Source organism: Prunus mume, linkage group LG5, assembly GCF_029339155.1.
Source record: "Prunus mume cultivar Tortuosa linkage group LG5, ASM2933915v1, whole genome shotgun sequence".
Lineage (NCBI taxonomy): Eukaryota > Viridiplantae > Streptophyta > Magnoliopsida > Rosales > Rosaceae > Prunus > Prunus mume.
Window position 1 is genome coordinate 18,010,421 of NC_142702.1, and position 26,834 is coordinate 18,037,254.

General features: G+C 36.5%; 2 protein-coding genes and 1 pseudogene across 2 annotated transcripts; 1 reads left to right on the forward strand and 2 right to left on the reverse strand.

Annotated features, from left to right (window-relative positions):
• Positions 1-1,632: 1,632 nt before the first annotated feature.
• Positions 1,633-2,697, forward strand: LOC148917196 (uncharacterized). The gene has a single exon (XM_089052381.1). It carries the CDS (start codon positions 1,633-1,635, stop codon positions 2,695-2,697), a length of 1,065 nt encoding a protein of 354 aa, XP_088908507.1.
• Positions 2,698-11,662: 8,965 nt separating this feature from the next.
• Positions 11,663-14,707, reverse strand: LOC148917197 (receptor-like protein 7; annotated as a pseudogene).
• A 7,444-nt stretch (positions 14,708-22,151) lies between these two features.
• On the reverse strand, positions 22,152-25,116 carry LOC148917198 (receptor-like protein 6). The gene has a single exon (XM_089052825.1). The coding sequence runs from the start codon at positions 25,096-25,098 to the stop codon at positions 22,258-22,260; it is 2,841 nt and encodes a 946-aa protein (XP_088908951.1). The 5' UTR covers positions 25,099-25,116; the 3' UTR covers positions 22,152-22,257.
• Positions 25,117-26,834: the final 1,718 nt, after the last annotated feature.

Genomic DNA, 26,834 nt, shown 5'->3' on the forward strand with positions numbered 1-26,834 from the left:
TCAACCTCATCACTCATCACTCAAAAACTTTAGAAACTTGATCATTTTCATTGTTAGAGTTGGTTGCGATGCTTTCATCAGCCTCATCACTCAGATTATATGTCTTGAGGAGAGAACCTGATGGTTTTTCATTATTACCTAATGCAACCAAAGCAACTTCATATAAATACCATTCAAAATAAGCTCCCTTTGATGTTAAAGTCTAAATGGCAATGTTAACATAATTATTGTGATGTATCAAGTTTCATTGACAAGAGCAGTCTAAAATTCTAGCATTCACAAGTGTATCCACAAGTTAGCATTCACAAAAGCTCTCCTCGGCATGGCAAGACGTTTGTAATAAGGAAATAAGAGCTTGAATGTTTTTAGTTTTTTATGAGGTTTTGAGATTGAGCTTGTTTTAAGAAATTGATGGCAGTTTTGTAATTTATAAGAAGTTAAAAGGTTTTTTGATATATTGTAAATGGGCTTTAGGTGTGTTTCTAAAATCTATTTCATATAAGGGTTTTTTATTTATTTATAATTTGGGCATTGAGTATAAAAGTGTATCTCCCTTTTAATATTCAGTTTATAAACAGGTCTTACTTGAGCATTGCCCTCTTAAGCTAAAAAATCATATCTATGAAAGTGAAAGAGCTATCTATTTATGGATGGCATAATCAAATGGCACTGCATATATAGTTGTATATAGTAAATAAGAGTTATTTACACCCTCTGAGGTTTTTGGCTTTTTAACAAAACTCTTTTTCATTGATTTTTCAAAGATTGATGATTTGTACAAAAAAAAATCTCCAAAATAACAAAGTTGACCTTTGAGATTAGATTGCATATACTTCATTGGGGTAATTTTGTCATTTGCATAATTTTTTTTTAATGAAATCATCAATTTTTGGACATACAATTAACGAAAAGAGGTTTTGTGAAAACAAACTGAAACCTCAGGTTGTGTTTGTGTAATTTTTGTGACCTAAAGAGATTTTGTGAAAACACAAGAAACCTCATGGGGTGTTAGGGTAAATAACTCTAATAAATAACTATTTAATATTACTCCAAGTCAACCATCTTCATCATGAGATAATATTTATTGACATTTTGATCAATAAAGAAGTGATTGGAAGATAATAATAATAATAAACTTGAGACGTGGTGTTTTCTGTTGAAATATAAGTGGTGAGCTGATGAGAGTGTGATTAAAGTCCCTAAGCTGAAATGGTGTATTCACTTAGTCTCTAAAATAGGCAAGTGTGAGGCGTCAGTTAGTGTTAAGTGGCTATAGCCACGTGTAAAGATCTTAGAAGGCAGTTTTGGATGTAAGGCTGTGATTCTCAAATGATGTAAGAGAATCCAGCTATTTCTCTAAACGGTTATATAGCACACACTGTGCTTGCCCGAAAGCTTTAGAGCAATATACAATACAAAAAAAATACAGAAGTTTTGTTTTAGCTAAGCTCTCGGTTTTCTCTTGCATATTTGTTTTCTCTTCTTCTTCAAAACCTATACAAAACTCTAACATGGCCTCAGAGCCAGGTTCGATGTCTTGATCTGGGCGTAAAGCTGTGAAGGTCACGAGCTAAAATCGAAGCTCGGTGAGCATCGGAGAAGAGAAGCAAGCTGCTGAGATTGGACCAAGCGATGGCTGGATCTGGAAGTTCTGAGGTACGAACTCCGATCTTTTCCGGTGAGAACTACGAGTTCTGGAGGATCAAGATGGTGACAATCTTCAAATCTCTTGGGCTGTGGGGTCTGGTAGAAAAGGGGATTCCAGTCTCTGATTCGAAGATGAAGACCAAGAAAGTTGAAGAATCATCGGAGGAAGAAGCTGAAGCAGAGATGTGTGCTGTGCTCATGAAGGATGCAAAGGCACTGGGCATCATACAAAACGCTGTCTCTGACCAGATCTTCCCTCGGATTGCAAATGCCGATTCAGCAAAAATGGCTTGGACTCTGCTCTACAGTGAATATCATGGAGGTGATCAGGTTAGATCTGTAAAGCTTCAGAATCTTAGACGAGAATTTGAGTATATGAGGATGCGTGAAGGTGAACAACTTACTGCATATCTTACTCGATTAAATGAATTGATAAATCAAATGAAAACATTTGGAGAGGTGTTATCAAACGAGAGGCTGGTTCAAAAGGTGTTAATCAGTCTTAGTAGAGTTTATGATCCCATCTGTTTGGTGATTGAAAATACAAAGAGTTTGGAGACCATTGAATTGCAGGAGGTTATTGCAATATTGAAGAGTCAAGAGCAACGTTTTGACATGCATAATGTGGACATAGCTGAGAAAGCATTTGGTTCTTTCTCAATCGATCAAAAGGGGCAGAACAAGAATAATGCTCAGTCTGGTTCTGCCAAGTCTCAGAAGAGTTGGAAGCCTAACAACAAACCATGGGAGTCTAGACAGAAGCCACAGCAAGCTGGCGCTGGACAGACTTCAAATGGATCACATTCTGTGCAGCAAGATGGGGTGAAGCCTCAATGCAAAGTCTGCTCTAAATTTCACTATGGAGAATGCAGATATAAGGGTCAATCCAAGTGCTATAAGTGTGATAGATTTGGACATTGGGCCAGAGACTGCACTGCAAACAAAGGAGGACAGAAAGCAAATAATGCAAGCCAAGTAGAAGTAAGAGGGAATCTGTTTTTTGCAAATTGTGCAATTTCAGAAAGGGTGAAAATGGAGAATGGTATGTAGCAGTGGCTGCAGTAACCACATGACTGGGAAGAAGGAGCTGTTAATTGACATAAACTCAAAAGTCACAGGCAAGGTGCAAATGCCAACAGGGGAGCTTGTAAGTATAGCCGGCATGGGCACTTTGGTGCTTGACACAAACTCTGGTGCAAAGTATATCAGAGAGGTCATGTATCTGCCTGGTTTGAGAGAAAATCTCTTGAGTGTGGGCCAAATGGATGAACATGGTTATTATTTGGTATTTGGGAGCAGCATGTGCAGCATCTATGATAGTTCTTCTCTTGAGAACCTTGTTATGAAGGTGGAAATGAGAAAGAATAGATGTTATCCATTATCATTACCCTCAAATGATTTTGTTGCACTAAGAGCTGGTGTAGTCAACTCTACTTGGGTTTGGCATAAAAGAATGGGGCATTTACACTTGAAAGGCCTAAACCAACTCAAGGAAAAAGAGATGGTACATGGGCTGCCACATTTGGAAACTGTAAATGAAGTGTGTGAAGGCTGCCAATTAGGAAAACAACACAGAGAGTGGTTTCCTAAAGATCAAGCATGGAGAGCTAGTACACCTCTTGAACTTATACACATGGACTTGTGTGGACCAATGCAAAATGAATCTCTAGGAGGTAACAAATATTTCATGTTACTCATAGATGATTTTACAAGGATGATTTGGGTCTACTTCTTGAGATACAAGTCGGATGCACTAAATTATTTTCGAAAATTCAAGTCTATGGTGGAGTTGCAAAGTGGTTACAAAGTGAAATGTGTTCGAGTGATAGAGGGGGTGAGTTCACTTCTAGTGAATTCAATAAACTATGTGAAGATGCAGGGATTCAAAGACAATTCTCCATGGCTTACACACCCCAGCAAAATGGAGTGGTAGAGAGAAAAAATAGGATTTGTGGTAGAGATGGCTAAAGCTATGTTGCATGAGAAGAGCTGCCCTATTATCTATGGGCGAAGCTGTCCACACAGCAGTGTACATCTTGAATAGATGTCCTACTAAGGCTCTTAGGGACAAGACTCCTTTTGAGGCCTATAGCACCAGAAAACCAGGTGTTGCTCATTTAAAAGTGTTTGGCAGTGTGTGTTTTGTGCATAAACCAGAGGAGAATAGACAGAAATTGGATGCCAAAAGCACAAGGGGAGTTTTTGTTGGATATGCAACATGTGAGAAGGGTTATAGAGTGTTTGATCCTATCACTAGAAAACTACTCTTATCAAGGGATGTTGTATTTGATGAAGGAACAAGCTGGAATTGGAAAGAAGTGTCTGACAATTCTGTGGTTATGATGAACTTTGAGGAGCAGCCTAGAAATTCTCAAGTGAATTCGTTTGAGACACCTATAGGGCCTCAAAATTCTGGTTTCACTGCTGGAAACTCAGCAGCTTCCTATGGAGAATCAAGCAAGGAAAGCAGTAGGTTGGAAGATACTCAGACCTTCGATCATACACCATTGAAATAGAGGAAGTTGGATGACATTTTGGCACAATGCAACCTGTGCACAATGGAGCCTGAGAAGTTTGAAGAAGCTGTGAAGGAGGAATCATGGTTGAAGGCAATGAAAGATGAGTTGAATATGATAGAAAAGAATAAGACATGGGAACTTATTGACAGACCTATGGAAAAACCAGTTATTGGAGTTAAATGGGTGTTTAAAACTAAGCTAAATTTGGATGGCTCAGTGCAGAAGAATAAAGCAAGACTGGTGGCCAAGGGATACTCACAAAAACCAGGGGTGGACTACAATGAAACGTTTGCACCAGTGGCTAGATTAGACACTATTCGAACCTTGATTGCCCTTGCAGCTGAGAAGAGTTGGCAGCTGTACCAATTGGATGTCAAGTCAGCTTTTCTAAATGGTATTTTAGAGGAAGAAGTGTATGTAGACCAGCCGGAAGGATTTGTGGTAAAAGGAAGTGAAAGCAAGGTTTACAAACTACACAAAGCTCTATATGGCTTGAAACAGGCGCCAAGAGCTTGGTATAGTGAAATTGATGGTTATTTTGCTGAGTGTGGATTTACAAAGAGTCAAAGTGAAGCTACACTTTATGTCAAAGCAAGAGGTGCAGAAAATATCCTGATAGTTTCCATTTATGTAGATGATATAGTCTACACTGGAAATGATCATGAAATGCTAGAAGATTTCAAGAAGGACATGAAGGAGAAGTATGAAATGACTGATCTGGGACTCTTGCATCACTTCTTGGGAATGGGAGTGATTCAAACACCAACAAGCATATTCATTCATCAGAAGAAGTATGCAACAACTCTATTGAGCAGATTTGGCTTGAATGAGTGTAAGCCGGTTTCTATTCCTCTAGTCACCTCAGAGAAGCTAAGTAAAGATGATGGGAGTGGCTTGGCAAGTGAAGAACACTACAGAAGGATTGTTGGAAGTCTGCTGTACCTCACAGCTACCAGACCCGACATTATGTTTGCAGCTAGTCTGCTTGCAAGGTTTATGCATTGTCCCACTAGCAAACACCTTGGAACAGCAAAACGTGTCCTTAGATATGTAAAAGGAACCTTGGATTATGGTCTAGAGTATGTGAAAGGAAAAGGGGCAGTTCTAATTGGCTATTGTGACAGCGATTGGAGTGGCTCAGTGGATGATAGCAAGAGCACATCTGGATACGCTTTTTCTTTTGGGAGTGGAGTGTTTGCTTGGGCCTCAGTCAAGCAAAATTGTGTTGCACTCTCTACTGCAGAAGCTGAATACATCAGTGCCTCTGAAGCAACAACACAAGCTATTTGGTTGAGATTTGTCCTAGAAGACTTTGGAGAAGTTCAAACAGAAGCTACACCTCTCCACTGTGACAACATTTCAGCCATTGCCATTACAAGGAAACCTGTGTTTCATCAGAAAACAAAACATATCGATCGGAGGTATCATTTTATTAAAGATGCTTTGCAAGAAGGAACTGTGGATCTGATTTATTGTCCCACAAATGAGCAACTAGCAGACATTTTTACTAAGGCATTGGCTAAGGATCGTTTCTGCTATCTCAGAGAGAAACTTGGTGTGAAATCAGCTCACAACTTAAAGGGGAGTGTTGAAATATAAGTGGTGAGCTGATGAGAGTGTGATTAAAGTCCCTAAGCTGAAATGGTGTATTCACTTAGTCTCTAAAATAGGCAAGTGTGAGGCGTCAGTTAGTGTTAAGTGGCTATAGCCACGTGTAAAGATCTTAGAAGGCAGTTTTGGATGTAAGGCTGTGATTCTCAAGTGATGTAAGAGAATCCAACTATTTCTCTAAACGGTTATATAGCACACACTGTGCTTGCCCGAAAGCTTTAGAGCAATATACAATACAAAAAAAATACAGAAGTTTTGTTTTAGCTAAGCTCTCGGTTTTCTCTTGCATATTTGTTTTTCTCTTCTTCTTCAAAACCTATACAAAACTCTAACATTTTCACACTGCAAATGACTAAAGTCAAGAACTCACAATGACATAAAATTCCATCCTTGAAAGTAAGAGAAAAACGGTTCCAGTAAATTACATAGAGTTTTTCTATTTAAACCCCACACTTTTCTTTGTTTATCTACATACTTAAATCATTAAGCTCTTAAGTTTTATTATTGTGTAAAAAGACAAAAAAGTCATCTAACTTCATACTTAACCCCAGTACATCTTTACACACACCACACCACTCTTCTTCTTCAAATTAAGCAAGTAATTTCTGTTGCGGTTAAATAAAGAGACATTTAAAGAATAGCCAACAACTCTTTGTTACCAAAAACAGAGCCCACCGCTCTGTTATTTCCTTCTGAGCACAGTCCATCTCGGGCTTGTGCTGTGCCTAGCTATCCTACTAGCAGTCAAATGATCTTTATGTAAAAATTACTTGGTCGTTTCCTTGAATTGATCTGAAAATCCACGTTAAACATGTTGTTGGTAGAGATTCAAAGTCTTTAATTATCATGTTCTGTGCACCAAGTCTTTGTAGGGGTCCAAATTTGTAAACATTTGATTAGACATAATCATTCCAACCTCCAATTGTTTGCGGAGATTCAAAGTCTTTACCATGTACTGTGCGCCAAGAATGATGAATGTTGGTCTTTGTAGGGGTCCAAATTTGTAAACATTTGATCAGACATAATCATTCCATCCATATCGAGATCGCATTGACAATTGGAAAGAGCTTATCAATTCATTTGAGGTGTGGGGTGTGATGAAACGACCCGACCCAAATTCCACTTTGAAATCCGGGCCGAATCCAGTTTTAAATTGACACTGTAGCGTGGATCGTAAAAAGCGAAAAATACCACAAAACAATAACATAAACCACAGGCCTAACTCGTGGCTGCACCTAAACAAGCTGTAGGCTGCCTCGTACCCTTCTTGAGAGATCAAACCACACGTAGTTCTTTCCTCTGCTTCGGACACATGAATGGTTTGTTTCTGTAAACCCCACTCTAGGGCTGACATTTCTGGAGTATCCGGGACTCCGTTTTACGATCCGTCAAATACGATACGATCCTAGGAAAGTCTAGATTAACATACTTGGAATTAACTACGATCCAACGGTTCAAACATAGTGAACCCGGAAATCGCACAGTAGGCGAGATCCGTTCGGGGTTCAAACGATATCCGAATTAAGATCCGCGAAATCCTACGCGCTCGTGAGGACTAGGAGATCATTCTAGGACTGACTGTGGTCCCCATCTTACTGCCCACGCGCCGCCACACGCGCTGGTAGCACGTGATCCCTAAAGCGATAACGCATCGCCGGAAAAACTCAACATCTAGGCTCAAGACTCCTATCTTAGGTATAACACCCCATTTAGAGCCACTTTTGTTCTTGGACCTACCCCAAAAAGTGGCCGAAATGGCCGGAATAGTAGCCCGAAAATCTGTCAAAACCTAGGTTTCCAAATCGTTCTCCTACACGTGAAATCAACCAATTCCTATCCAACAGGCAGCTAGAGCTCAAGAAATAGGTGAGAAACCATACCTCACTCATCGGAAATGGTGGCCGGATGACGGAGAACGAGCGCTGAAGTTTCTCCCGAAACCGATCGGGTTTGCAAAATCCGCGGATTCGGCGGTTTCGGCAGTGGGCTTGGCAGGGAAGGAGGAGGACACTTCCAGTTCTTTTCGATCCGGTCCCAAGTAGGAGGTGGGGTGTGGCGGCGGCGGTGGCTTGGAAGCCAGGCTGGAGAAGGTATCGGGGAGGGGAGGGGGTCGGGCTGAGAGAGAAACTGAGGGTTTTTAAAATCTAATTTTCCAAAATTACCTTTTTGCCCTTGAGTGTATTTTGACCGTACTTTCTTCGTTATAATTCCGATTCGAGTCCACTACGTGTCTACGGACTCATTTCGTTGCGCTCTACGCAACGGTATAATTGAAATCCCCAATTTCCTTCTTGGTCAAAAAGTCAACCTTTGACCTAATAAAAATTCTAAGGGCATTATAGTCTTTTCTTCTAATAAATTAATAATTAAATAATAATTTTTGGTTTGGGTTATTACATGTGAGGTTGATGATTTTTTTATTTTAAATATTTTTTTTTTGTTAGGTGTGCATTTAGGGGTAGTTTGGAAAGATAGTGGGATTTTCTTAGAAATTATGAAAATTTGAATTAGAAGTTTGGATGAATTTAGAATATGGGGTGAACAAAGAGAAGTGCCGGGTTTAAATAGAAAAACTCATTACATATATGCAATTTGTGATATTTTCAATCAAAAAGACCGAGAAATTCCAAGTCAATTTGCCATATTGAATTTAGGTGCTGCGAGATTGAGACCAAGTGTAAATTTCCAAAGTTACGTCTTCAAGGGGCTTTGTATCAAACATGGACTTCAAGTGAATTAATAGGGGTTTAATTTTGGTAATTTCCGTTGACCTTTTGCACCAATATAAGCTTCATTTTAGTCATTCAATTCAGTTAATCAATTTTAAGTCTTGGTATTTCAATCTTTTCGTGAATTCTAAAGTGTAAAAAAACTTACATCACAAAATTTAAGTTAAAAACATAAAAATACTTTTGGGGTCGGTTTCATTTTCGTGGCTTTCTCCCCCTTCTGAATTACCTTCCTGAGAATTCACCAGCCATAGAAAACAGAAAAAAGAGCTTGATTTAGAGAGAGAGAGAGAGAGAGAGAGAGAGAGAGAGATAGAGAGAGAGAATTAAAAGGCAGGGAGGACCTGATTCAGACCCAAAAAAAAAAAGGGGGGGGGGGGGTGGTTGGAAGCGAGAGAGAGCGGAAGGGACTTGGAATAAATTTCAAACAAGATGGGAATGGGAAACAACGATCGAAGCTTTGAAATTTGTATATACTTACATTGCCAGAACATGTGCAGATTTCAAGTGAATTATTGCTTCATTTGACTCGAAGTCAAGTCCTAATTACTCCGTAAATAAGGCATTCTGATTCAATCAAGACTACATGTATAGTTTCCATCAGGAACACTATACTAAGTTCCTTATTTTCAAACTTTGTTTCCATCTGGATCACTCTGGATGCCACCTGCCCCTCTGTTTAAGTCAAGACATATTTGTACGTACCGATAAAGACACGCAACCAAAATCACAGAATTTTTCATCTTTCGCGTACGAGTATGGAGCCTGCTGAGGGTTTCGGTGGTTCGGATGATGATGAGTCTCCCTAACTCTAGTTTTTGTTGGTCGCAGTGATCTTGTGTGCTTGTACTTGGTTTTGGTTTGTGTGTCGCTTCCTTTTGCATGCTTTGTGATAAAAATTGATTTTCCAAGCTGTCAAATTAATCATGGCTAATTAAGTGCCACAAAAAAAGAAAGAATAAAATCAATTAATAAAAAGGGTTGGTCTTTAACTGATCAAGTTGAATTCCAAGATGCATGCATAACCTTTGTTTTCATTACCAACCCACTTCCCAAGTCTGCCAAAACAAATAGCAATGGATCTCCACACAATCCTTTGTTTTCATTTCCAGCCCCTTTGTTTATTTGAAGGGATAATATTTATTGACATACTGATCAATAAAGAAGTATTTTAAGACTCCAGATGACTTAAGTCAACCAAATATTCATTACGTAAAATTCCACAGAGAAGTGACAGCTTTTGAATTTTTATTCATTTTGCTTGAAACAAAATGATTGCAAGTCACACGTGTCGGTTTAGACTAGTTACAAATTCAGTGTTGAAATGTCCAAATTACCCTCCATGTCACCCACTTAAAAAAAATCTCCTCGTTACATAACCGGAATGAGAATGAAAAGAGTGGGAGTCATTCCCATTCCGGATTATTCATTTATTTACTTACACATGGAGAATGAAAAGAAACGCGGAGCCCAAATAAAAATTGATTCATGAGTCATGATATGGAGGAAATTTGATTCCTGAAATGAGATTGAGCAAGGGTGAATTGGAATAAGATTTTTCCTTCCCAAATTGCCTACACATAGGTATTTGTTTTTATTTAAAAATTCAATACCCCTTTGTATAAATACAAAGACACCAACTTTTTTTAGGCAAAATAATAGCAGCTATTATGCCCATTTTTCTCTTTTTTGTTGCTATAGAATGTTTCATGGACATTACATATGGAGAATTCTTTTCCGTATAGGAACCACACCACACCAATCCATCCCAAACTTGGTAATTGAACTTTACTGTGGTGTAACCACATAAAAAGCTAGCTTTCGAATTTTTATTCTTTTTGCTTGAAATAAAACAATTGCAAGTCATTCGTGTTGGTTTAGACTAGTTACAAATCCAGTGTTGAAATGTCCAAATTACCCTCCATATCACTCCCTTAAAAAAATCTGCATGTTTATATAACCAGAATGAAAATGGAAAGAGTGGGAGTCATTCCCATTCCGGATTATTCCTTTGTTTACTTACACATTGGGAATGAAAAGAAACGTAGGGCCCAAATAAAATTTCATTCCTAATTCATGATATGGAGGAAATTTGATTCCTGATATGGGAGGTTTTAATTATTTTTATAATTTTATATATTTAGATATACTGGAAATAAATAATTAAACCTATAAAAAAAATAATTTTTTTACAAATATTAAATTCTATTTTATCATTTTGATATATAAAAAGTTGGATAATAATTACATTACACAATTTTTGTCATTTGAAAACTTGCATAAGTAGTTGAACAAAATAAAATTTCTTTTTGTAGAAGGGTATTTTGGTAATCAAATTTATTTTGATTCCGATTCTTTAGAATAGTGTTTGAATGGGAATCGGAATTATTTTTCATTATAATTCCTTATAGTTAGTAAGCAGTTTAATTGGAATGTTGACTCTGATTCATGGTTACCCTTATTCATGCTTATCGATTCTTCATTACTCTCATTCTTGCTTACCCCAATTCCTAATTGGTGAATACACCGAGTCATTACAAGTATGGATTTAATACAAGGAAAGCATTCCCTTCTCTTTGTTTACCAAGATTTCCACCCTAATGATTATCACTTCATCATTCATAGAACTAGTGGATTCCATGAGGCTTCTGCCCTGTCACGGTTATTTGTTAGGGCTATTTTTTTTTTTTCCAGAAATTATACTTGCTGAAGGTGTGTTTTTTTTTTTTTGGGGTCAAATTAAAAAGGTTGATAAGACGAATCTAATAAGAAACTGGGCTACAGAACTTGCAAGGGAAGTCACTAAAACAGAGGAGTGGTTTATGCTGTGCATATCCTCCTCAACTTCGACTCAGCATTTGTTGCCTTCCTTATTAAGCCACGGCTGGATCTTAATATTCAGTTTATAAACAGTTCTTACTTGAGCATTACCCTTGTATTTCCTACGTTTTCAAATATTCTTGCCTTCCTTATTGAAACCAAATTTTCCCAACTTTTTTACTTTCATGTTGAAATTGTCCGCATTGATGATATAGTGTACGATTTTCGTTCGATCCCATGAGTTGAAAGAAATGTTTTGCAAATCCATAGCTCTGTGGTTGTAGACAACTGATATTGCTATACAATGTACTTAACTATGAATGCAGAGAATCCAAATACAGAAACACATGCAACACTCTAATATCTTTATTTGCATTAATACATCATCATAACTGATTCTTCCATTAGCATAGGTACAACTCAAAGACAGAGCAAGGTTACATAGAAGGAGAAGGAAGAAAACACAAGAAAATGACTATAAACGCGCATGACCTTATAACAAATTCAATTTCTGCATCTCCTGCTCTACCTTTTCCGTATCATTAGCCTGACCATTCCAACGATCTTAAGAAACAACTCCTGCCTTCTTGTGACCACGGCATCCGCAAGAACCACTCCCACTACCAACCCACTTCCAACTCCAGCCAAACCAAATATCAAATCAAATTCAAGAGTTCGAGCTGAGCCTGAATCACTGTCTTCTTCAGTTGAAAATGGCTGTTGAGGGGCCTCTTGATTTCCACATTTATTTGGTAATGGATCTCCACACAATCCTAGGTTTCCCTCATATGAAGTGCAGTTGAATGAAGTAAGTTGGGTTCCTTGAGGTATAGGACCAATGAGAGTGAGACACACTAAAGGTCTCAAGGAATGAAAGCTGCATCAGTTGTTGGGGGATCTGCCCCTTGTTTTGTGAGGTCCAGAGATTCAAGATTCGTTAACTTGCCAAGGGATGATGGGATGGAACCAGTGAGAATGTTGTTGGAAATATTGAGCGAGCGAAGCTCCGTAAGGTTCCCAATGAACTCTGGAATCTTCCCTTCAAATTTGTTGCTTGAGATATCAATGGCTGCAAAGCCTTCTAGAATCTTCGAATAGTGCAAATCCAAACCTTTAATTGCTAATGTGATTGAGTAAGAAACATTTCGTGTAAGATAAATATCAGTGATGACATACTGTACTTGTGCCTGCATGTATGTTGACATGTTTACAGCAATATCTGGAAACAAATGTGGCATCTCACCTGTGAAATTGTTGTAAGACAAATCAAGAATACGTAACTTGGGGAAGCCAACATTTGTTCTAGACTGTCCTATCACACCATTAAACCCATTATGGCGCATTGCCAAAAGTTTTAACTCTTGAAGAGTCCCCAACCAAATGGGAAAAACATCAATGAATTGATTCTTTGATAGAACCAGATACTCAAGCATCACACAATTCGCCAATGACCTCGGTAATTGCCCCTGCAATTGGTTCTGACTAACATCAATCATCCTCAAACTGCTTCTGTTGTTGAATGGTTGAGGCATCATCCCATAAAACGAGTTGCTTCCAAGAAGTAAAAGCAATAGACCCTCACTAAAGTTTCCGAGACACGGAGGAAGCGTGCCACTCAAATTATTTGTCGACAAGTCAAGGTACATAAGAGAATTCATATTGCAAAGCAATGGTGAAATTTCTCCAGTAAATTTGTTGTTATTGGCTCCATATTCTAGCAAGGATGGTGGAGGGATCGGTAATCGTCCATGAAAAATGTTGTTTGAAAGCCTCAAAGAGAGCAGGTTAACCCAGGGTATGACAGCTGGAAGTTCTCCTGAAAATAAGTTTCCAGAAATGTCCAGGAGTACCAGAGTTTCCTTGCTTAAATTCCACATCCAGTTTGGTACTTCACCACTGATTTTGTTGTCTGCTAGATCCAACCGCTTCAAATTTTTTTGATTTTGTAGGAAATATGGGAACTCTTTTAAATTGCATAATCTCAAAGCCAAAACGGTGAACTGTGGAATAGCTGCATTCATAATATTGGATCCAGTAACAAATTCAAAGTTGTTCGAACTCAATTGGAGTTGGTAGAGATTTTGTTGCTTCTGAAACATTTGAAACTCCACTACACCACTCAGGTTATTTGACTGTAGACAAAGGATCTTGAGATTGATGAGATTGGAAAATGAGGCCGGAATTGAACCATTCAAATGATTAAAAGAAAATTGTAGGTAAACTAGTTTGGTAAAGTTACCTAGCCAAGATGGAATTGGACCAGTTAAAGAATTCGTACCAGCTCTAAACACAGTCAATTGGGTAAGGTTTGCCAAAGAATCAGGAATTGGACCTCCAAATCTGCTTGCTGAAATGTCTAGGTAAGTGAGCTGTCTAAGATTGCCAAGTGCAGATGGAACCAACGAGTGTGAAAAATTGCATTGAGCGACATCCAACTTTTGCAATGCATTAAGCTTTTTAATCGAAGAAGGTATGGTTCCGAAAAAACTAGTAAACCCAACTTTCAGTGAGACGACATGACTACTTCGATTAAATTCGGGCAAATATCCAGTGAGATCTTGGTTGTATCTCACATTAAGAACTTCTAAGTTCGGTAGACTAAAAATTTTCACTGGGAATTCGCCAAACAGATCACATTTCTTGAGGGCAAGGTGTGTTAAAAATGATAAATTTGTCAAGGAAACTGGTATGATTGATGATATGTTAATGAAACTAAGATCAAGAGTTTCTAGACTAGTTAAATTTTGAACCAGACTACTCATATCGGATGGTTGAAGTTTCAACAATCGCTGAGGATTATCAGGAGATGTTTCAATTTCAAGAATATTGCAACGCAGATTAAGGTATGTCAACTTGGACAAGTGTGAGACTTCAGATGGGACTTGACCAGAAAAGAAAGAGGCAGAGAGGTCAAGATGAGTGAGGCTTGGAAAATTATCTTATGCTAGATGGAATTTGAGAGTAAATTGAAGTTATTGTCAGAGAGGCTTAACCTTTGAAGATGCACCAGGCTGAATAGGCTACTATTGGAGTCGAAAGATCCGTAGAGGATAACTACTATTGCTAAGATTAAGGCCAATAACATGACCCGTCTTCTCGTCACACTCCACGCCATCCCACGAGCAGCAACTGCTATTTCCTCTTGCAGTTGGTTTCCATGATGAAACCTTTGGATAAGCACCTTTAGAACGTGAAGCAGATTTGTCAATAATAAAGCTCTCCTTGAATTGCAGCAAGGCAGAGCTCTCCTCGGCATGGCAAGATAGCTGCTGCAAAGAGTCTACAAAGTTTGCAACCACAAGATGACACAACAACAGAACTAGTAGTTTCGAGAGCATGCGAATCGAGAGGTGAATCCCCATAATGTTTTGATATTTTTTATTTGCACTCTTTGCTAAAGAATCATCTGTGAAAGTTAAAGCTAGAGAGCTATTCATTTATAGACAAGCATGATCAAACGGTTGAGCAATGGCGTACACGTGTCAAGTAACAATTTAATATTATTTAACATTTTGATCAATATAGAAGTGATGAGATAATACACGTGTCAAGTATCTATTTATGGACTGGCATGAGGTAACTAAAGTCAAGAACTCACGAACTGACATTTTGATCTATACTCCAGAATCAGGTGACTACAGTCAAGAACTCACGAACTAATTAATAAAAAAGTGCAAATACAAACAAATAATCATTAAAAAAAATTATATCCTTGCAATTAAGGACCAGCGTTGTCAATTCGAAACAAAAAATGGTTCCTGTCAATTACATATGATTAGTTCGATGTCTGATATCTTTAATTAGAAAGACCAGCGAAACTTCAAGTCAATTTGCCATTAAATTTAGTTGTCATTTTTGGCCAACATGTGCAATGATTTGACTCCAGTTATCATCATTCGATATAGATTTGGAGCTACGAAGCAGGGATAATGCTAGGTTGCATCGGGTTAGGATTTAAGCTAGTATGGCGCTACGACTTTCTTCAGGTTTACCCTTGTTATTGAACCTTGTTATTGAATTTAAATGTTGCGAAATTGATGGGGCTTTATATCAAACATGCACATGACCATGTGCTCTGGACTTTTTGCACCTATATATAAGTTTCATTTTAGTCATTCAATTCAGTTAATGAATTTAAGTCTTGATAAAGACATCAAATAACTATTGGTTTTCGACACACCAAGACAACATCTCCTTGGACATAAGTACGATACAAGGCAGCCATTTGGTTTTCGACATCAACTTTCTATTTAATATACTACCTAGTGTGTTGTTGGTTGCACTTGTTCTTGTTATTGTCAAACAGTAAATGAATTGTTCAGTCTGTCAAACTAATCATGTTCAATCAAGTGGGACTTAGGGAAAAAAATAGTAGAAAGAGAAGACACGGACCAAGGTACAAGAAAGGAACAAGACGAAAAGAACAAAAAAATTAACATGATGCATTGATTATCAAATTTCTTTAAAGAGAGAGAAAATAGTTTTTTAGAAAAACCCATGAGAAAGCCCACTAAGCCCAATGGCCTACTTCATTCAAAAAATCATAAACTTAATCATAAGCATTTAGTCTAAATTTGAGATTAAACTCACTTAATTCCAATATTTTCACATCAAACCAAATTCATAAAAACAATAAAGTCACACAACTTAATAAGATTTTCCACAAAAATAATAAAACAAAGTATTATTTTTGAGGTTATTACATAATTAGACCATAATACGTTTTAAGAAATAATTTAAAAAAATAATAGTATCAAAAAGATATTTTTTTTAAAGGATGGTATAAATAAATATGTAAATGTTTGGTGATGTGTTCAAGAAAAACATGATTATATTTGGTGGTAGTAAGATTATGTTCTATGATTATGTTTAGTGATATGATATATTGTTCATCTTATTTATATATATATATATATATATAATTGTTGTATTAATAATTGACACAAATTAATGTGCTAATCATCCAATTATAAACTAGGAATGAGTAAAGAAAAGTAAATGAAATGAAACAAATTATATATGTGATTTAGTGATATAATTCTAATCCTAAACTCTTATTTATACATAATTATATATATCTATGCGGCTAACGGGCCGGGCTTGTAGATACAAAAGTGCCATCTCAAAGCCCATAACGGTCGGGCGGGCTTTTTCAATGATCGCCATGCCAAATGATGAGGCCTAACCTTTGTTTTCATTACCAGCCCACTTCCCAAGTCTGTCAAATCAAATAGCAATGGATCTCCACACAATCCTTTGTTTATTTGAAGGGATAATATTTATTGACATATTGATCAATAAAAAAGTATTTTAAGACTCCAGACGACGTAAGTCAAGAACTGAGATCTGACTAATAAACAAGTGTAAATGCAACCAAATATTCATTACAGAAAATTCCACAAAGAAGAGCTAGCTTTTGAATTTTTATTCTTTTTGCTTGAAATTCCACAAAGTTGGTAGAGTTTTAGCTTGAGTTCTGCTTTTAATTAAATTTATATATGATTGGATTGATATTTATTATTTCCTATATGCACGTCACTATGTGCTCTATACTTCATTTTAGTCTTCAATTCAGTTAATGAGTTTTAAGTCTTTGTATTTCAATCTTTTTGGCGAATTCTAAAGTGTAAATCAATAGTTTTAGCTTACATATATCAGAAAATTTAAGTTAAAAACATAAAAATACTTGTGAGGTCGGTTTCATTTTCGTGCCTTTCTTCCCATTCTCATTTACCTCCTGAGAATTCACCAGCAGAAAACAAAAAAGAGCTTTATTAGTTTTTTTTTTTTTTTTGTGTGTGGGTGGGGGAGGGAGAGAGAGAGAGAGAACTAAAAAAGCATTCAGACTTTGTACCATAAAATTATTATAAAAAAAAAAAGGCATTCAGACTTCAAGTGAGTAATTGCTTCACTTTACTCCAAGTTAAGTCGTCCAATTACTCCGTAAATAAGGCATTCTGATTCAGATACATGTTATTTGATCTTTGTAATGCATCAAAACTACATATATAGTTCCAAACATATTTGACTTGAAGTCAAGTCATCCTCCAATGACCTAATAGTAATATGTTAAGAGATAAGTACCGCACTTAATCATATCATATGTCTCGCTCTCGCTGGGCCATGCCATCTGTGCTTTGCCCTTTGCTATTCACTCTGGATGTTACCCGGCCCTCTGTTTAGGTCAAGAACATATGTATTAGCTATTGGTTTTCGACACACCCAAGACGACATCTCCTGGACATAATTAAGTACAATACAAGGCAGCCATTTGGTTTTTGACATCACCTTTCCATTCAATATACTACCTAGTGTGTTGTTGGTTGCACTTGAATTAGTTTTGCGTGGGTAGTGTTGTGATAGTTTTCTTGTTATTGTCAAACAGTAAATGGATTGTTCAATCTGTCAAACTAATCATGTTCAATCAAGCGGGACTTAGGAAACAAAATAGGAGAAATGAGAAGACACAGACCAAGGTAGAAGAAAGTGCTAAAATATGAAACTTATGAGAGAATATTGTTTGTGGGAATTTTTTGTATATTCTTCCCCTTGTAGGAAGTTATATTTATAATAAAATAAATCCTTGTAGGTCAAGGAAAGTAATAACTCATAATTCTATTTACGGTAGGAAATCATGAATTAAAGTAAATGAATTTAATATATGATTAATACTTGGCATGTAAGGAAAGTAAATGCGGATCCGTACAAGTCACGCCAACACTCCCCCTCAAGTTAGTTCGTAGATATCGCTAATGTCCAACTAGTCTAATGAATTGTGGAACGCTTTACTGGATATTACCTTAGTCAAAATATCAGCCAGTTGATCCTCGGACTTTACAAAAGAAAACTGAATCACTTTAGTCTCGAGCTTCTGTTTGTTAAAATGTCGATCCACCTCAATATGTCAAACTGGATGCTGTTTGGTGGGATCATGTTGAACCGAATTTTGTGCAATAGCTATTGCAGCCTTGTTGTCACAAAAGAGATTCATTACAGATGTAGGTCTATACCCAAGATTAGTAAGCAACCTATGTAGCCAAAGGAGTTTGCAAATTCCTTTAGTCATACCTCTAAACTCAGCTTATGCACTAAATAGAGCTACTACCTTCTGTTTTTTGTTCCTCCATGTCACCAAATTACCTTCCACGATTGTAAAGTAACCAGATGTGGATTTTCTATATGTTACACTACCTGCCCAATCTGCATATGTATAACCATCAATATTCAAATGACCATGTTTAGAAAACATAAGTCCTTTTCTAGGTGCAAACTTCAAATATCAAAGTATTCGGAGAACTGCGTTCATGTGGTCTTCACTTTGAGAATGCATAAATTGACTGACTACGCTCACCGCATAAGCAATGTCTGGTCGAGTATGTGACAAATAGATCAATCTTCCCACTAACCTTTGGTATTTTTCTTTGTTAGTTGGAACTTGATCCGGGTACTCTCCAAAATGATGATTCTGAACAATAGGAGCGTCTATAGGTTTGCAATCTAGCATTCATGTCATCAACATAGATTAATAATAGGAATTGCCCTTCACTTTTTGCACCTATATAAGCTTCATTTTAGACATTCAATTTAGGTAATCAAATTTTAAGTCTTCGTATTTCAATCCTGTGAATTCTAAAGTGTAAATCAATAGTTTTAACCTACATCTTCACAAAATTGAAGTTAAAATAAAAATACTTTTGAGGTCGGTTTCATTGTCGTGGCTTTCTCCCCATTCTCAATTACCTGTTGAGAATTCACCAGCCATAGAAATTAGATAAGCGTTGAACCAGGAAAATAGAAAAGGAGCTTGATTTTTGGTTTTTGGGGGGGTGGGGGGGGTGGTTAGAGGAGAGAGACAGAGAGACGGACTTAATTAAAGGGCCCCTGGACAAAAGCACCCTTCCCCACATTAATTTTTCCAAGTCAAAGTCATAAACTTGCCTTCCACACGTTAACTTTTCTGGATTCAGACAAGAAAAAAAAAGAAGGGCCTCTGGACAAAAGCACCCTTCCCCACGTTAATTTTTCCAAGTCAATGTCATAAACTTGCCTTCCACACGTTAATTTTTCCAAGTCAAAGTCATAGACTTGTTAACGGGTTAGATCAGCAGTTAGAAAATGAGCAAAAATGAAGGAAGTTTAGGTTACATCTCAAAATTAGTTGTTAATGGGGGAGTGGCTCAACTTTTTATAAGTCCTTACTATGTTTCCTAACTTTTCAATGTGAGACATTTTCACACCACCCCAGCCCCCGCGGCACATGTGACGAATTTTTAAGCTTAATACATATTGGGTGACATGAAGCATGTGTGGTCATTGGGCTTTCACATATGAACTAACTTGCTCTAATACCATTAAAGAAGCTGATGTTCCACCTCAAAATCAATTGGCAATGGAATGAGTGATTCAACTCTTTATAAGCTCTTGTTAGATTTCTCAACTGTCAAATGTTGAAATTTTCACCTTTATATTCTCACAAAAAAAGATTCCTTCATGTTGGTCTGATCATCTGATCTATGAATATCAATGGAGAGTTGGTTAGTATTGGATTTTTTCTTCTAATACAAGTGATATGTATGGGGAGGGGGATTCGAATGTGCATGACTTGAGACGCATAGTAACTATTTTTAAATACTTGAATTTCAAGTCCCTACATTAGAACTAAAATGTATGGCCAAAAGTAGGAAAAAGGAACTAAAATTGGATTTCCTCCAAAAAGGAAATAGTTCATCCGAAAACTAAGGTAAAGTAGTTAAAGCCAAAATATTATATAGCTTGGCTACTCTTTTGTAGAGGAAAGACTTCCACCTAATGATGATCACTCATAGAAAGTTTCATCATGACCAAAAAACTGCAAAGCAATTTGTCAAACTCAAATTATGTATAAAGATAAATCCAAACAGTGCAAAGGAACCTAAAAAGAAAGTTGGCCATTGACTTTTGAGTGGATGACGGTACTTGTGTATTTCCTTTTGCAATTAGAAGCAGCAACATTAATTAAATTTCGTATTTGAGACATTGGAAAGTTTCAATTTCAATTTCCTTTCAACAACACATGCAACATTAATTATGAATACTAGCCTCTCTGTACGCTCTTTCGCGTGTGTGAGAAGCTATTTTCGATCACGTACTATGTGCGACTTACCATTTTTCTAAATTTGCAATTGTAATTTTTTAGATGACCGTCTCAAGAGTTCTCTTTGATCCTCTTTATTTTTCTAGATGTACGTCTCAACAGTTTACGCATGATGAAAGAAAATAGAAACTGTTGAGACACACATCTAGAAAAATAAGGTAGATAATAGAAAACTCTAGAGGGGGTTATTATCTAGAAAAATACAATTACAAAATTAGAAAAAGTGATCGCTACTGCCTTCATTGAATGGCTCTATGTTAGGGTGATTGCTACATCTCTCGTTGAATGGCACTATGTTAGTTAGGGTGTTGTATTGTAAGGAAGAAATGAAATTGCCTGATAAGAATTCACAACTTTGGGGCCTGAAATTACCTTATCAAACTCAAGATTATAATATTAATGTCTTTGCAATTGTTGTTTTCTCCATTGATATTATTCTGACTATATATACTTTGAACATACTTAATGCAATTCAATTGTCATTAATATTCAAATGGTGTTTTTTTTTTTATAAATGAAACGGTGATATATTATTAATGATAGGAAAGGATTATATTTGATTGGAAACTAAAAATCGAAGGTTGTTTTAAATTGGCTTAAATTTAGGAATGTTTTAGAGTAAGTTTAAGTAAGTGACGTTTTGGGCCTATTGAATCTATGAATAAACATTTAATATACCTATCACGTTTCTGCAAAAACTAATGTACCTATTTTTTATGAAGGATATCCTATTTTTGTACCTATTATTTTTATAAAGAATAATCTACATATGTTTTGTAACTATAAATAACATACCTATTTTTTATTGTTCATAAAAAACAAATAGGTACAAAAATAGTATTTTGGGCCAAAACATAGTATTTTGGGTACAAAACATATTTTTTATTATTTTTTATTGTTAAAGAATAATCTACATATGTTTTGGAACAGTAAACATAAATAACTATAAATAGAACAAATAGGTTCATTTTTAAAAATAAAAAAAAATTCATAAAACAAACAATAAAAAGATTATCAAAATGTTTTTATCATAAAACAAGTAAAGGTACATAATTTAGAGGGGAAAAAAAGGGCACATTATTTAGAGAAAAAATAGGTTCATTTAAAAAAAAATCATAAAACAAACAATAGATAGATTATCATATTATTTTTCAACATAAAACTATAATAAAATAGATTACTAGTCACTTATAATTCATAAAAGGAAAACAGCATAATTTTTTAATTAAATAAACCAAAACGTTAACCACCTATAGATTACTAATACGTTAATTTTGAATTTAATATGTAATTTCAAATAGGTTTATAAATTAATTCATGCATCCATTACAACCATTTGGAGATTTTTTCAAATTCAACGTGTCATTAGTTACAACCCCCACATAACACGTTAGCTTGTAAATAGGGGTAGTTTTGGAATCCAAAAATATAATAACTCATATTTTAAGTTAGATTAGGTAACTTGTTTATTTGTATCCTAGTCATCGGGTTTTATTTGAAAAAAAAAATGAGTATTTTAAATATAAAAAATAAAGAAAAGGGTTATAGATGATTAAAAATGAATTTTATGGGTCTAACCTCAATTTTTTTTTTCTTCCCAATTTCATTTCATCCAGTGTACTCTGTGCTCAATTAACGATTAAAATCATTTTATTGCATACAGAAAACTGCAAACATTATGAATGCATAAAATTCAAATGCAGAAAAACATGCAACATTCTAACACCTTTATTTGCATTAATTAGCATAACGACAAGTACAACTAGAAAGACAGAGCAAGGTTGGTTTAGAGCATGACCTAACACACTATACTTGTGCAACTCCACCTTTTCCATATCATTAGCCTCACCATTCCAACGATCTTAAGAAACAACTCCTGCCTTCTTGTGATGGCGACAACCGCGAGAACCATTCCCACTGCAAACCCACTTCCAATTCCAGCCGAAAAAAATATCAAATCAAATCCAAGCATTCGAGCTGAGCCTGAATCACTGTCTTCTTCAGTAGAAGGTGGCGGTTGAGGGGCCTCTTGATTTCCGCATTTTGGTAATGGATCTCCACACAATCCTGGGTTTCCCTCATATGAAGTCCTATTCAATGAAGTAAGTTGGGTACCTTGCGGTATAGGACCTATGAGATTGTTGTGGGACACATCAAAGTACCCAAGGAATGTAAGCCTCGTCAGTTGTTGGGGGATTTGTCCTGAGAGCTTGTTTTGTGAAAGGTCCAACGATTCAAGATTTCTTAAGTTCCCCAAGGATGATGGAATAGAACCAGTGAGAATGTTTCTGGATATATTGAGTGAGCGCAGCTCCTTAATGTTCCCAATGAATTCTGGAATCTTACCTTCAAATTTGTTGCTTGAGATATCAATGGCTGCAAAGCCTTCTTGAATCTTTGAATAGTACAAATCCAAACCTTTAACTGCTATTGTGATTGAGTAAGCAACACTTCGTAGAATAGAAAAACCATTGAGGTCATAGGATATATCTGTGTACATGTATGTTGACTTGTTTACAATAATATCTGAAAACAAAGGTGGAATCTCACCTATGAAATTGTTGTAAGACAAATCAAGAATGCATAACTTGGGGAAGTCAACAATTGTTCTAGACTGTCCTATTACACCTTTGAAGCGATTATGGCGCATTGCCAAAAGTTTTAACTCTGGGAGAGTCCCCAACCAAATGGGAAAAACATCACTGAATTGATTATTTGATAGAACCAGATACTCAAGCATCACACAATTCGCCAATGACCTTGGTAATTGCCCTTGCAATTGGTTATGACTAACATCAATCATCCTTAAACTGCTTCTGTTGTTGAATGGTTGAAGCATCATGCCATGAAAAGAGTTGCTTCCAAGAAGTAAAAGGACTAGATCATCACTAAAGTTTCCCAGACACTGAGGAAGCGTGCCACTCAAGTTATTTTTCGACAAGTCAAGGTACAGAAGAGAACTCATATTGCAAAGCAACGGTGAAATTTCTCCAGTAAATTTGTTGTTGGTCACTCCATATTCTAGAAGGGATGGTGGAGGGATCGGTAATCGTCCATGAAAACTGTTGAACGAAAGCCTCAAGCATTGCAGTTTAACCCAGGGTATGACAGCTGGAAGTTCTCCTGAAAAGAAGTTTGCCGAAATGTCCAAGAATATCAGGGTTTCCTTACTTAAATTCCACATCCAGTTTGGTACTTCACCACTGATTTTGTTGTCTACCAGATCCAACCGCTCCAAATTTGTTTGATTTTGTAGGAAATGTGGGAGCTCTTTTAAATTGCATGAACTCAAACCCAAAATGGTGAACTGTTGAACAGTTGCATTCATAATATTTGATCCAGTAACAAATTCAAAGTTGTTCGAACTCAATTGGAGTTGGTAGAGATTTTGTTGCTTCTGAAACATTTGAAACTCCACTACACCTCTCAGGTTATTTCCCTGTAGATAAAGGATCTCGAGATTGATGAGATTGGAAAATGAGGCCGGAATTGAACCAATCAACTGGTTATAAGCAAAATCTAGGTAAACTAGTTTGCTAAAGTTACCTAGCCAAGAAGGAATTGGACCAGTTAAAGAACTCGTACTAACTCTAAACACAATCAATTGGGTAAGGTTTGAAAAAGAATCAGGAATTGGACCTCCAAATCTGCTTTTTGAAATGTCTAGGTATGTGAGCTGTCTAAGATTGCCTAGTGCAGAAGGAACCAATGAGTTTGAAAAATTGCATTGAGCGACATCCAACTCTTGCAATGAGTTAAGCTTCTCAATCGAAGAAGGTATGGTTCCGAAAAAACTAGTAAACCCAACTTTCAGTGAGACGAGAGGACTACTTTGATTAAATTCGGGCAAATATCCAGTGAGATCTTGGTTGTATCTCACACGAAGAACTTCTAAGTTTTGTAGACTGAAAATTTTCACTGGAAATTCGCCGGACAGATCACATTGCATGAGGGAAAGGAATGTTAAAAATGATAAATTTGTCAAGGAAATGGGTATTATCGAAGATATGTTAATGTAACTAAGACGAAGAGTTTCTAGACTAGTTAAATTTTGAACTAGACTTCTCATATCAGATGGTTGAAGTTTCAACAATCGCTGAGGATTATCAGGAAATGTTTCATTTTCAAGCATATTACAACACATATTAAGGTATGTCAACTTGGACAAGTGTGAGACTTCTGATGGGACTTGACCAGAAAAGAAAGAGGCAGAGAGGTCAAGATGAGTGAGGCTTGGAAAATTTCTTATGCTAGATGGAATTTGAGAGTAATTAAAGTTATTGTCAGAGAGGCTTAACCTTTGAAGATGCACCAAGCTGAACAGGCTACTGTTGGAGTCGAAAGAGCCGTAGAGGTAACTGCTGCTGAGATTAAGGCCAATAACATGACCTGTCATCTCATCACACTCCACCCCGTCCCACGAGCAGCAACTGCTATTTCCTCCTGCAGTTGGTTTCCATGATGAAACCTTTGGATAAGCAACTTTAGAACGTGAAGCAGATTTGTCAATAATAAAGCTCTCCTTGAACTGCAGTAAGGCTAAGCTCTCCTCGGCATGGCGAGATAGCTGTTGCAAAGAGTCTACAAAGTTTGCAACCACAAGATGAAACAACAACAGAACTAGTAGTTTCGAGACCATGCCAATCGACAGGTTCTCCATAATGTTTTGATATTTTTTGTTTGCACTCTTTGCTAAAGAATCATCTATGAAAGTTGAGCTAGAGAGCTATCTATTTATAGACTGGCATGATCAAATGGTTGAGCAATAGCGTACACATGTCAAGTAATTATTTAATATTATTTGACATTTTGGTCAATCTAGAAGTGATAGGATAATACACGTGTCAAGTATCTATTTATGGATTGGCATGAGGGTATAAAGTCAAGAACTCACAAACTGATTGATAAAAAAAGTGTAAATGCAAAGAAATAATCATCACAGAAAATTCTATCCTTGCAATTAAGTACCAGAAGAAGGGTTCCCCGTCAATTACATATGATTAATTCGATGTCTGATATTTTCAATTAGAAAGATCACGAAACTTCAAGTCAATTTGCCATTAAATTTGATGTTTGTTAAATTGGTGATGTGGCAAGCAGAAGAGAGGTCTCTCCCCTATATATCTTCAACTTGGATTCAGCATGGATGATGCAGCACCCCCAGCCCTTAGCATAAATAGATAAAGAGCTATCTATTTATGGACTGGTGTGATCAAATGGTAGTAAAGAAGTGATTGGAAATAATAATAATAAACTCCGAGGCATAGTGTTTTCACACTACAAATGACTAAAGTCGATCATAGAAACTCCATCCTTGAAAGTAAGACCACTGTTGTCTTGTCAATTCGAAGCAAAGAAAAAAATGGTTATGGTGAATTACATGTATGCAATTTGTGATATTTTCAATTAAAAAGACCAAGAAACTCCAAGTCAATTTGCGAAATTGATGAGACCAAGTGTAAATTTCCAAGGTTACGTCTTTAAGGGGCCTTAAATCAAACATGCACGTCACCACGTGCTCTAGACTTCAAGTGAATTAATTGAGGGGTAATTGCCCTTGACTTTTTGCACCTATATATAAGCTTCATTTTAGTCATTCAATTCAGTCAATGAATTTTAAGTCTTGATAAAGACATGCAATAGCTATTAGTTTTCGACTCACCCAAGACGACATCACCTTGGACATAAGTACGAGACAAGGCAGCCATTTGGTTTTCGACATCACCTTTCCATTTAATATACTACCTAGTGTGTTGTTGGTTGCAAAATTGACTGAGTCTAAAGTTACAATGGTTGGTGACCAGGTACGTTGAACGGGATCTGTAAAAGCCTTTTGCTTTATACAAGAAAGTGGTAAACTCAACCAGATCCTATACCGATGTCTATAATTATGCTAATTGTGCAAAGGACCCACTATAGTGGTTTGGAATAATTGCTCATCCAAGCAAGATTCTAGGTTCGAGTCCTAGTATAAGTGTACTGTGTGTGAATTTAGATATTATTGCCCTCTCTCAATAAAAAAAAGTCCTAAAAAAAACAAATCATTATGCTAATTGTTTTTTTCTCAGAATTTTCAAAAGTCCAATTCTATACGATCTGTTAACTCCTTAGGACCAAACAAAGGAAAAAAAAAACTGAAAAGAAAACGACCCAAGTAATCAAATTAATAAAAACTCTGTCAAAAACCCAAAGCAAACTACACAAACGGAGAAATGCACGTACGTACCTTGAAGCAGAGACAAAAATGTAGCCATCTAGGAGAGCCTGGAGAGAGGGAATGGAAGCATCGCACAATCAAAATAGAAGCTAAAGTAAAAGATCTAAAACACTAATTATTTTTTTTTGGTTTGGTCTTGTAAAACAGTACATGTGATG

Excerpts from the sequence above, each read along its gene's own strand:
- LOC148917196 (XM_089052381.1), top strand. The coding sequence starts at position 1,633 with ATGGCTGGATCTGGAAGTTCTGAGGTACGAACTCCGATCTTTTCCGGT.
- LOC148917198 (XM_089052825.1), bottom strand. The coding sequence starts at position 25,098 with ATGGTCTCGAAACTACTAGTTCTGTTGTTGTTTCATCTTGTGGTTGCA.